Consider the following 12367-nt stretch of genomic DNA (forward strand, 5'->3'; position numbering starts at 1 on the left):
TCCAACCACCTAGAAGTTTATTGCCTTGTTGTGGTGGTTTGGGTTGGCGTCCCCCGCCTCTAGCTCTCCCAGCCACTCTCTTTCCATTGGCTTGGGTTGATCAGGACTCAGGGAGGCCCGGCCGCACCGCAGGAAAACAGGCAGCAGAGCTGGGGCTTGACTCCCGGAGGCCGACACCCAGGGAGCTTTGCCAACAAGGGGAGGGGGCCCTCTCCCAGCTCTGCGCCCTTGCTGGGTCCCAGAGGAGGCCGCGGGCCCAGTGTGGCCTTTCCGGCAGGTCTCTGGCCTGCTCTTGGGTGATGCACTGACACTCTGATCAGCTACCCGGCTCCTGGGCCTGGCACTGCTCCTGGAAAGCCCCCGACACCCTTCAGCTGGCACGGGGCGCTGTCCCCCACCAGGCAGTGGGGCAACCTGTAGCCAAGGCCGCTGTGGCCTCCAGGGAGCCCCAGGAAATGCCCCAGGTGCCCAGGGCCCTCTGGAGAGAGAAGCTCCACTTGCCCACAGATAAACAGAAGAGGCAGGAGAAGGTCCCTCCCCCGCCAGCCCCCACCCCCACCCCCACCGCCAGCGCGCGGGGCGCACCTACCTCCATCCGAGTAGGTCTCCGTGCCGTAGCCGTCCTGCAGCCCGTTGCTCCAGGTCCCTTCGTACTTGGCCCCGTTGCCCGTGCACTCCCGCACCCCGTAGCGCCCCTTAAATCCGTGCGTCCACTCGCCCTTGTACACCCACTTCCCCTTGCTCTCCAGGCCGATGCCGTGGCGCTTGCCCTGCGCCCAAGTGCCCTGGTACGTGTTGCCGCTGGGCCAGGTGTAGACGCCCAGTACCTCGAAGCCGTGGCTCCACGAGCCGGTGTATTCGCCTTGGCCCTTGGGGCCGGTGCAGACGCCATGGCCGTGCGCCTTGCCGTCCTCCCAGCCTCCACAGTAGGACCCTCCATCGTCAAAATTAAACCTACCCCCACTGGACATGCATGTAACTCGGTTTGCAAATCCCGCAAACGGTGAAAAAAAAAAAAAAAAAAAAAAAGGCGATCAACAAACCGGAGTCTTGGTTGGCTGGCTGGCTGGTTTTGTTTTGCTCTTTTTTTTTTTTTTTTTTTTTTTTTTTAAAGGAAGAATGGAGAACGCAAGCAGATCCCAGGCGGCGGGCGGCCGCGGCGCCGGCTTCGGTGGAATTTAAGTCAATTGGGGGCGATTATTCATTTTCGAGCTGCGCCGCGGAGCCTGACCAGCGTCTCGCGCTCCCGCTGGAGACAGGACCGGAGGGGAGGAGGGCGGGGGAGGGGAGGGGAGGGGAGGGAGGGGGCAGGAGCAGGAGCGTCTGGTGCAAACGGCTCCACCTCAGCGGCAAGTGCCCCTCGGAGGCGAGCCCGCCGGGCTGGCCGCGCAGGCCGGGCGGGCACGGCGGCGCTCAGGCCTGGGGCGCAGTCCCCCACCTGCGGCTGCCGCGCTGCGGGCGCCCGAGGGCGGCGGCGGCGGGGCCCGCGGGCGGCGGTGGCACGGGCGGCGGCGCGGGCGGCTGCACCATATTGGGGGCCGCGGGCCGGGCCGGGCCGGGCCGGGCGGCGGCGGCGGCAGCAGCAATGCGGCGGGTCGGGCGGCGGCGGCGGCGGCGGCGGCGGCGGCGGCGTGCGCTCCGGGGCCGGCTCGCGCGCTCGGGCAGGCGCGGCGCGCGCCCGCAGCCCGCGCCCCGCCCGCGCGCGCCCCCGCCCGGGCCCCCCGCCCCCGGCGCGCCCGCGGCCGGGAGCGGGGCGCTGTCCCGCCCTGCTGCCCGCGCCGCGCCCGCCCGCCCGGCCCGCGGCCCCTCTTGCTCCCGCGGGCCGGGAACTAGGGGTCCAACCGGGGCGCCCCAGCCCCCCCCCCCCGTTCCCGGGACTTGGATTTAAAGGGACAGGAACTGCGTAACGGGAAGGCGCCCAGCACCCTGGGCGCTCTCGGCCCCCTCCCGGGAGCCGCGAGGGGAGGCCCTGCATGGCAGGCCCGGGGCGGGCCGAGGGCGCCCCGCGCGTCTGGGCTCCCCCACCCGGCGCCTCGCCCCTCGCGCCTGGCTCCGGTCTGCCAGGCCGGGCCCAGACTTGGCTGAAGAGGCTCTTGGCGGCCCACAGGTGGTTCTCCTTCGACAAAGAATCCATCCCTTTTCCTCGCGGGCAGTGTTGGTCTACGTGCAGGGGAGGCGGATGATGGCCTCAAAAGACAGGTATCTGGCGGTTGGCCCGCCCCAGAAATTAAGAGAATGTATGGCCACGGGCACATGCCTTAGAGTAAGGACGCCCCAGTTCCGCCCCGACCAACAGGTAGCCCACCCCCATCGGTTGTGCTTTAGGGGAGCAAAGTGGGATCGCCACGCCACTCAGGCGCTAGGCGGTCTCTCCCCTCACATACTCCTACCCGCCGCTGCCACCCCCCCGCCCCAGAGATGGTGCCTGATTCCTGGATCTGAGTATCCTGGGACCCATTTGAAATGCATTTCCTGGATGATAAATCCGCAGGCAGAAGCCCGAGTTCCCAGCTCTCCCGGAACGTGTTAGGCAAAAGGCAGCAGCCAGTGCTGGGGGCGGGGGTGTTTGTGTGTGTGTCAGGGTCGGGGCTCCTCGGAGTGTGGAAGGTGACTGGCAGAGCAGAGCCAGGAATGGCAAGCCTGGCCTCAGAGCGAGATTTAGGAGCCCCTCCACCCCCCACACCAAGAGCTGCGCTTGGAAGCCTGGGATTAGCCAGGGGCCCTGCTCACACCTCCTGCCAGCATTGTGCCACCTTTGCAAAACAGGCTCTCACTGGAAAACTGCCCCCCCCACCTCAGTTTCCCAGAGTTCAAGCTCAACTTCTTGTCTGGCCCTGAGCACCAAAGCCAGACCACCAAACCTCCCTAACGGGCCACCAGCCTGCAGGGCTGCCCTCCCCTCACTTACCACGCCCTTGTGGAGGGACAATTAGGGAGGTGTCAGCTTTGCTTTGTGATCTGCAGTTACAGTGACTCCATGTACCTTCTAGGGGGCGGCTCCCTGGAAGGTTTTTCTAAGTGTCTAGGGGTGGAGTTCTGGGGTTCAGCTCCTTGGGCTCAATGGCTGTGCGGAACACCTGGAGCAATTTCCTTCTCACCCTGCAGCGCAGGGCACTTCCAGCGTGCCACTTCCTGGCTGATGGTGTTATCAGACTTCCTCTTTAGGTCTGCATTTATTTCGTTTTGTTTCTCCACATGGATACGAAATAGTATCTCAGAACTCTTGTGTAAATGAGAAATTAGAGGAGTTCCAGTGTGGCTCAGCAGGTTAAAAATCCGGCTTTGTAACTGCTGTGGCACAGGTTCAATCCCTGGCCAGGGGAACTTCCACATCCCACAGGCACAGACAAAAAAAGGGGGGGGGATTAGATAATCATGACTATGAAAAAGCTGTAGACTTTCCTCAAGATACAGATCCAGGAGTTCCTCTTGTGGCTTGGCACGTTAAGAACCCAACTAGTATCCATGAGGATGCAGGTTCAATCTGCGGCCTCGCTCCGTGCGTTAAGTAGCCGGTGTTGCCGAGTGCTGTGGTGAAGGCCACAGACACGACTTGGATCTCGAGTTGCTGTGGCTCTGGCGTTGGCTGGCAGCTGCAGCTCCAATTGGAGCTCTAGCCTGGGAACCTCCAGATGCCACAGGTGCGGCCCTGAAAAGAGAAAAGATTCAGATCCAAATCCTGCCCCCAGGGCAGTCCCTTGAAGTGCCTGGGCTCAGTTTTCTCATCTGTAAAATGGGCACAGTAACAGTTCCCATCAGGTTGCCATGAGACATCAGCGGAGCCAAGAGCCCAGTACCTGGTAAGCACTTAAGAAGTGGCAGGTGCTGCTGTTCGCAGGCCAGCCCCCAGCGAAGGTCACTGGTTCCTACCTGGGGCACCCCCTTCGGCCTGTCCCTCCTCCCAGTGCTGAAGTGGAATTGCCATTTCTCTTGGACACTCTGCGCCTTCTTCCTTCCGTTTTATTTCCAACCCGTCTTTGGCTGATTGGGCAGCCCTTCCTCACACAGGCAGTGGATTGCAGCTGAGATCTCACTGGGAAATAGTGATTGGTTCCAAGCGATTCCTGGTCAGCACCTGCTACTTGGGCTAATGCATACCCTTTCCCCAGGCGCGTCCAACCTACCCCCCCGCCCCCCACGCTCCTCTCCCAGCTCCGTCAGATTAGCTCCTGCAGCGACAGCCTCTCTTCCCTGAAATGCAGATATTGGAGGCATTCATTTTGTGCAATTTGGAAATCATTCTCCCATAAAGCGGGGCTGGGGGTATTGATCTCACTTTGGAGGAAACTCTCCAAGCCTATAAACATAGTAGCACCCAGCAATTTCAAAACTCACACCAGGGAGACAACGCCAGGCCACCTTGCCCATCTCACGTCCCTGTGCACCAAGCATCAGGGACCGCACGGACACGCCTCGGGTGACCTGGGCTAACAAGCTCCGCTTCCATAAAGGCCCTGGCTTGGAGCCCGCTCCGTGGGTGCCTGGCCAGAGGGAAAATAATGACTGAGCAGGATTCCAGCTCAAGCTGTCTGGTTTTCCAGCCTGTGCACTGCCTTTTTCCTTGCCTGCTCCCTCTTCCTGCGACGGGAGGTTTTCCGGTTTCGCCTCCAGAAAGGCTTCCTGGTTTCTCTCTGTAAAGGATGCCCTGTTTTCGCCTGCACAGAAGCTTATGTGTTTCCTCCAGAGAATCGCACTGCCATGTACAGTTTCCGCTTTTGTCTTCTCGAATGTGCCCGTGTTTACCCTACACCGGGAGGCGTCTGCGTCCGGGTTTCCGTTCCTCCTCGCTGGCTGGTGAGTATGGCAGAAGTGACACAATGTGACTTTGAAGGTTAGGGCGTAAATGGTGACACGGCTTCTGCCTCATGCTCTCGAGATGCTGGAGCTTGGAGCTGACTCACCATGCTGTCAGGAAGCCCAAGCAGCCCTTGGAGGGCGTGATGGAAGTACCACCAGAGAACCAGCCCTCCAGCCCTCGCCCAGCTGACTCCCAGCCAACAGCCGGCACCAGCTGACGGCTGTATACACACACCATTGCAAGGAGGTCCTCCAGCTCCTGTGCAGACATGCCACGTGGAGCAGAGACCCCACTCACGGGGCTTTCCCCACCACGCCACGTCATAATTCATTCCTTTTTCTTTTCGCTTTTTGAGGTGTGATTGACATACATTATACTAGTTTCAGGTGTAGCACATAATGATTTGATCTTTATATACATTGAAGAGTGATCACCCCAATAAGGCTAGTTGGTGTCCGTCACCAAGAGAGTTTCAGAGTTACTTTCCTTGTGATTTAAGACTTTTTCCTCTTAGTAACTTTCAGATATGCAAGACAGCATTATTAACACAAGTCACCACATGGGACATTCTATCCAATGGCTTATTTATTTTATAAGTGCACCTTTGTTCCTTTTGACCCTCTTTCCTCATTGCACCTGCTCCCCCCACCCCAGCAATCACCAGTCCACTCTGTTCTCTGTATCTACGGGCTTTTGCTATTATTGTTGTTTGTTTGTTTTAGATTCCACATATAAATAAGATGAAATAACATTTGTTTTGTCTGACTTATTTCACCAGGCATAATGCCCTTAAGTTCCAACCACGTTGCTGCAAATGGCAAGATGTCATTCCTTTTGAGGGCTGAATAATATTCCACTGTGTATCTCTCGCATTCTCTTTATCCATTCATCCATCAGTGGACACTTAAGTTGTTCCCATGATAATTTCGATTTCGGAACAAAGTCTCAATGATTGTCACTACACTAAGCCAGGCAGAGGCCACGTCCGTGGCAGCTCAGGGGCCAAATCTGGCCCACCGCTTGTTCTATAAACAAAGCTGGATTGGAATACAACCCTGCCTGTTTACATACATATGGCTGAAGCTGCTTTCGCACCCAGTGGCAGAGTTGAATAGGTTCCACAGAAACCACATGGCCCATAAAGCCTAAAATATTTACCATCTCTTCCCTAACAGAAGGTTCGGCATGCCCTGTGTATTAGTCTGCTCATTCTGCCATAACAGAATGCCATGGACTGAGTGGCTTAGACAATGGAAATTTGTTTTCTGGAGGCTGGCAGTGCTAGACCCAGGAGCCAGCGTAAGGTGGGGCTCTGCTGAGCGCCCTCCTCCTGGCTGGTAGACAGCCACCTTCAAATGTCCTCACATTCACCCTGGAGAGGGGGAAGGAGAGGGGACAGTCTCCTGTGTCTTTTTTTTCTTATGGCTGCATCTGTGGCACATGGAAGTTCCCAAGCGAGGGGTCGAATTGGAGCTGTAGTGGCCCACAGGAATGCTGGATCCAAGCCTCATCCGCGACCTATGCCGCAGCTTGTGGCAACGCCATATCACCCACTGAGTGAGGCCAGGGATCAAACCCACATCCTTGCGGACACTATGTCAGGCTCTTAATCGGCTAAGCCACAACCCGAACGAACGCCTCCTGTGTCTTTCCTTATAAGGACGCTAATCCTAAGGGATCAGGCCCCACCCGTCTGGCCTCAGTTAACCTTAATTACTTCCTTATTCCAAGTACAGCCACACTGGAGGTGAGGGCTTCGATATATGAAGGTGGGAGGACACACATATTCAGTCCGCAACACCGTATTTTATGCCACTGAATTTGGGGGATATTCGTTACACAGCAGTAGCAACGAGAATGGACTGCATGCTTCATGCAGACAGAACCTCATCGTAACAACTTCCAGAAAGAGGTCCTAAGGGTGTGGGTGTCCCCACGTTACCGATGAGGCCCTGAGGCAGAGCAGAAAGTGTCGTGCCTAAGACGGGTGTGTAAATTCTGAAGGAAACGGTTCTCCAAGCTCGACACTCCCAGTTCAAGTGTTTTCAGACTCATTCCAACTATCCTCTTCACCAGGAGTGCCAGGAAGCCCCATCCTCAACCATCCCTCGTTAGGACAGCCAGTGGGTAGTGGCTGCAAGCTAGGCTCAGCCCCCCGTTTCCCCCAAGCCACGTCAGCCCCTAGGATGGGTGCTACTTCACAGATGAAGAGAGGCTCAGGCACGGGCAGCAGCAGAGTCTAGATTCAGAGTAGATGTGTGGGCACCCCGTCATCCCTACCGCTCCTGCCACACCCGTCCTGTCCTCGTCCCTAAAGGACCTTCTCCCACTCAGCCTCTGGGGCGACGCCCTTGGGAGCCAGCAGCAATAGCAGCAGTAAGAGCATCCCGATGCGGGGCAGCCACTCTGCTCTGCATGGTACCCAGCCTCGTGGGAGCAAGAGCAGCAGCCATCACTGCACCCCCTGGTTCAAGAGGCAGAACGCTTCCCCGAGCCCCTCCCACCCCGTGTCCCCCCCTCACCGTAGGGAACAGCTATTCTGACCCGCATCGCCAGAAATTAGTTTGCCTGGCCCTTGAACTTCGTGCGAATGGAGTCGCGTCTGTGCACGGCCTTTTCCATCCATGTCGTGTCTCAGATTCACCTGTTTTGTGACGTCCAACGGCGTGTTGCTCTTTTCCCTGCTATTATTATCTAATCGCAGGAACTTACGCCCCCTGTTCTGCGCTCCTGGTCATACGAAGCTGTGTTGCTTCCTACTGGCGGTTATTGTGAAGAAAGCTGATAGCATCGCTCAGAGGTGCTTCTGGGATCCTCATCTCTCTCGGGGGTACATCCAGGAATGAATTTACTGGACCTAGATTAGAAATAAACAGTTGACCCTTGAACAACAAGGGGATTAGGGGCGCCGACCTTTTGTACCGTCAGAAATTCACATACAGCTTATAACTGGCCCTTCGTACCCCTGGCTCCTCTGTATCCCTGTTTAGGCATCCACGGCAGACCGTGTGGACCTGTGGGGTTTACTCCTGCAAAAAAATCCAGATATTTCAAAGTGGACCCACACAGTTCAAACCTGTATTGTTCAAGGCTCAAAGGTATTAAATTTTACTCTGTTTTTTTTAGGGCCATACCCATGGCATATGGAGGTTCCCAGGCTAGGAGGTGAATCAGAGCCGCAGCTGCTGGCCGACGCCGCAGCCACAGCCACGCAGGATCCGAGCTGGGTCTGCAACCTACACCACAGCTCACGGCAGTGCAAGATCCTCAACCCACGGAGCGAGGCCAGGGATGGAACCTGTGTCCTCATGGATCCTAGTCGGATCCATCTCCACTGAGTCACAACAGGAACGCCTGTATTTACTTTCAGTATTTCCCAAGATGGTTGAATCAATTTGCACGCCCTCCCCCACAGAGGGTGAGGGTTCCAGCAGCTGCACGCACCTCATCAGCACTTGGCGATTGTTAGTCTTTTTCATCTGAGCCGTGCTCCTGAATGTGTAAGCGGTACCTCACTGTGATTTTAATTCACCTTTCTCAGATTTGTAGATTAAGAGGAGTTATTTTTTTTCCTTGTATTTCTCTATTTAGCTTTTATTTTTGATGTTTACCACTATCTGCTGTGTCTATTTTTACAGTTTCCTTCTGAGAATATCAAATGCTACCGATTTTCTATTTAGATGACTAGTGTAACGTTTTCTTTGAAAATAAATCTATCCAGGTTTTAAAAAGGGGGCGCACAGGGAAAGATCCCTTTGGGGGAAATATTATGGAAATAACCGGCCAGCAGGGATGAGAACAAGGCGCTTTCGGGGAACAGAGCATGCGCCGTCTGACCCTGCGGAGGGGGTCCGCCCAGAAACCTAGAGCTGGAGCATCTGAACCCAAGTCCCTCTCCTCCTGGGCCTCACCGTCTCTCTTGCTGCCTCTTCGTCTCTGCAGTCTCCCTTCCCGTCAGCTCTCAGCCCAGCATCCTGGCAGCCAAGAATCTGGACTCGATGGAGCCCGATTCCTGGGAGAGATGTGGCTTGGGTCAGCTGGAGTCAGGTGTCCTCTCCTGACCCAGCCAGCTCTGGTCAGGGAGTGGGGTTCCTGCCTTGACAGCAGGGAGGAGACACGATTGGCGTCTCCAGAGCAAGTTAGAGGAAGCATGTTCTGAGACAAGAAGTGGGACGTGTGTTCCATCAGTGGGACAGATGATTTGAAACTGATAATGAAAGAGCTTTGAAAAATAGCAGGCATCATTTTGGGGGGGGGTCTTTTTAGGGCCGCGCCTGTGGCCTATGCAATTTCCCAGACTAGGGGTCAAATCAGAGCTGCAGCTGCCAGCCTACAGCACAGCCACAGCAGCGTTGGATCCTTAACCCACTGAGTGAGGCCAGAGATCACACCCACGTCCTCGTGGGTGCTGGTCGGGTTCATTACCGCTGAGCCAGGTCAGGAGCTCCAGCAGGCATAATTTTCCTCCCTTAATTTTACCAAGATCCAGAATGATCTATGACCCCGGGGAGCACTGTCACTGGATCATTCAGGTTCTAGATGAAGACAGTTATGAAGAAGAGAGCAGGGGAGGAATGAAGGAGGAAGAGAAGGGTAACGAAGGAGCGATGTGGATGGGTTAGCCAGGAGGAGAGATCGAGGCTGCTGTGACTGCGCTGCTGACGCCGATGGTGGGGGCCGCGATGGTGACAATGACGACGGTGACAGTGATGGTGATCATGACAGGGATGGTGGCGATGGTGGTGGTCATGGTGACAGTGGTGGCGGTGACGATGATGACAGTGACGGTGGTGATGCTGGTGGTGGTGGTGGTGACATTTATGATGAGGGTGGTGACAGTGATGGCGATTTGTGCACCAAGCCTGTGACCTCTGCTATCATACCGAATCCTGAGACTTTATGAGGCTGGCACCGTTCTTATCTCCATTTTACAGATGAGGAAACCTGAGGCTTGCGCAGGTCAGCGTTTCTGCCCAGAGCGAAAAGGAGCCCAAGGAGCCTGCGACAGAGCACGGGCTTAGAACGACCACGCTCTGTCTCAGGTGTGTTAAGCCTCCTCACTGGGAAAGCCAAGTCGTTTGTGTTCAAGCCACAGAGTCACATGTTTTAATGAGCAGGTATACAGCATACGGCATGGACAACCACCCAGGCGAAGGAGTCGAATAGGACCTGCACCCAAAACCCACCGTGTGCCCCTCCCCGGTCATGACCTCTCTTCTCCCAAACAGAACAACCAGCCTGAACTGGTCATCACCTTCCCTTCTTTATAGTCTTACCATCTGCATACACATACCCCGGGCATTCTGGGTTAGTTTTGCCTGTGGCTGAACTTCATGTGACTGGAATTATACCATATGCATTCTTTTTTTGGCTACATTCTTGGCACGTGGAACTTCCCAGGCAAGGGAACGCACCCATGCCACAGCAGCATCCTGAGCCACAGTGGTGACAATGCCCAACCTTTAACCTGCTGAGCCACCAGGGAACTCCCACATGCATTTTTCTTTTTCCCCAACATTACGCTAAAGTTTATTCGTATGGTTTTATCTCTGGGGCTCATTCATTCTCTTAACTGTATAATATTCCATTGTCTGAATAGCTCAAATGTTCCTCGACTGTTCTTCTATAACTAGACATTCAGGCCGGTTGTTTCCAGCTGTATTAAAAACAATGGCTTTGGGATTTCCTGTTGTGCAACGGAAATGAATCCGACTAGGATCCATGAGGGTGCGGATTCCGTCCCTGGCCTCGCTCAGTGGGTTAAGGACATGGCGTGGTCGTGAGCTGTGGTGTAGGTTGCAGATGCGGCTCAGATCCGGCGTGGCTGTGGCTGTGATCTAGGCGGCAGCTGTAGCTCCAATTTGACCCCTAGCCTGGGAACTTCCACACGCCACAGGTGTGGCCCTAAAAAGAAAAAAGAAAAAGAGGGAGTTCCCGTTGTGGCGCAGTGGTTAACGAATCTGACTAGGAACCATGAGGTTGCGGGTTCGGTCCCTGCCCTTGCTCAGTGGGTTAACGATCTGGTGTTGCCGTGAGCTGTGGTGTTGGTTGCAGATGCGGCTCGGATCCCGTGTTGCTGTGGCTCTGGCGTAGGCCAGTGGCTACAGCTCCGATTCGACCCCTAGCCTGGGAACCTCCATATGCCGCGGGAGCGGCCCAAAGAAAGAGCAAAAAGACAAAAAAAAAAAAAAAAAAGAAAAAGAAAAAGAAAAAATAATGAAGACAACGAGGCTCCCTCTCTGGTCTCTGGGTTCTGGAACACGCACACACCTGCCTTACCAGCAGCAAGTACTCAGTCCTGGCCCCACACACAGCCCTCTCCAGGACCCCGGACCAGGAAGATGCCTCTGCTCCCAGCTCTGTCAGCACCTGTGTCCTCTGGGTTAGCACATGTCACGCTGCCACTGAGTTATCTGTGGATTCAAGGTCTCCTGCACTCCCGCGGTGAGCTGGGACCCTGTCCGTTTCTTCCCCCCCACCCCCCGTCTGCACCCAGCACAGTGCCTGGCACACACCAGGAATGCAACCATTGCATTATGAGTAAGCGATGAATGAAAAAAAACAAATGAACCAACAGTCGGCGTTCCCTAAACATTTGTGGAACCGAAGCTGGTCACATAAGTGAATGGCGGAGCCCGGGGTGCTGTTAGCTGGGGCTGCTTTCGATCTGCGTCTGGCCTTGTTTGACTCAGCCTGATGTCACGGGCGGCGGTGGCACTGAGAACACCGGATTCCAGAGGTCTCATTCCACTTCCTGCTCAGCAGGTGTTATGTCAGAGGCAGAGAGGCATCCAGAAAAACGCTTCCTGGCCGGATAGCTTTCTCTCTTCCCTCCTCCTCCTCTGCCTCCCAGGGCTAATGAGTGTGATTAGACCTCATTAGAAGGAGGCAGCTAGTGGTTTCCTCCTGCCTTTCCCTTATCTGCTGTGTATCGATGTGTCCAGCCCCGTGGGTGATTAGTGAGCCGGGGCGGAGGGGGGGGGGCGCGGTAAAGGGGGGCAGGGCTCGAAGAGGCTTGAGCATCTGCTGGCTCATCAAAGAGGAAGGGGAAAGTTGGAACGGGTGGGGAAAGGGCTGGGGGCAGGGCCTGGGCTGCCCTGGGTTAGTGGGTGTATTTGGGATCAAAGCCAGGGCAGAAAGGCTCAGGCTGGGGACACGAACCCAGAGGTCACAATGGTGGGTTGGAGCCCAGGCCAGTGAGATCAGCTTCATGAGGTGTGCGGGCCAGGCTAGCAGCTGTCCTACGGGTGATGGGTTTTGTCAGAGCCCACCGGCCTTGGGATCACACGCAGCCTGCTTAACATGGCTTATGAGGCTTCCTGACCACAGCCAGCCTGTCCCTCCCACCTCCTCCCTCCCCGCTCCACTTCCTGCTCCCACGGCTCCAGGCCTGGGCTGGTTCTGCATCCTCTGTTCCCCCTGCCCACTGCATCGCCACACGTCTGCTCAATAACTCCTTTTCCCAGGAAGTCTGCCTGCCCCCACCCCTCCCCAGGCCAGATGGGTGGCCTTGTCTGTGCTGCCATAGCCCCTCAGACCCTCCAAACCGTGGCACTGGGCATACCCTGT

At 56.2% G+C, this 12367-nt stretch overlaps 1 protein-coding gene and 1 long non-coding RNA gene across 2 annotated transcripts in view; both read right to left on the reverse strand.

The window, feature by feature from the left end:
- JPH3 (junctophilin 3) overlaps positions 1-1422 on the reverse strand; it is an 89879-nt gene extending 88457 nt beyond the window's left edge. Inside the window, 1 exon segment of the mRNA XM_013998131.2 lies at positions 590-1422. Within this exon segment, the coding sequence (XP_013853585.2) occupies positions 590-971 (382 nt within the window). The 5' untranslated portion in view covers positions 972-1422.
- Positions 7322-12367, reverse strand: part of LOC106510444 — a 69204-nt gene continuing 64158 nt past the window's right edge. The window contains exon 3 of the long non-coding RNA XR_002344450.1: positions 7322-7655. This is a non-coding gene — a long non-coding RNA (uncharacterized LOC106510444). The remainder of the gene's footprint in view (positions 7656-12367) is intronic.

This window comes from Sus scrofa, chromosome 6 (genome assembly GCF_000003025.6).
Source record: "Sus scrofa isolate TJ Tabasco breed Duroc chromosome 6, Sscrofa11.1, whole genome shotgun sequence".
Taxonomy (NCBI): domain Eukaryota; kingdom Metazoa; phylum Chordata; class Mammalia; order Artiodactyla; family Suidae; genus Sus; species Sus scrofa.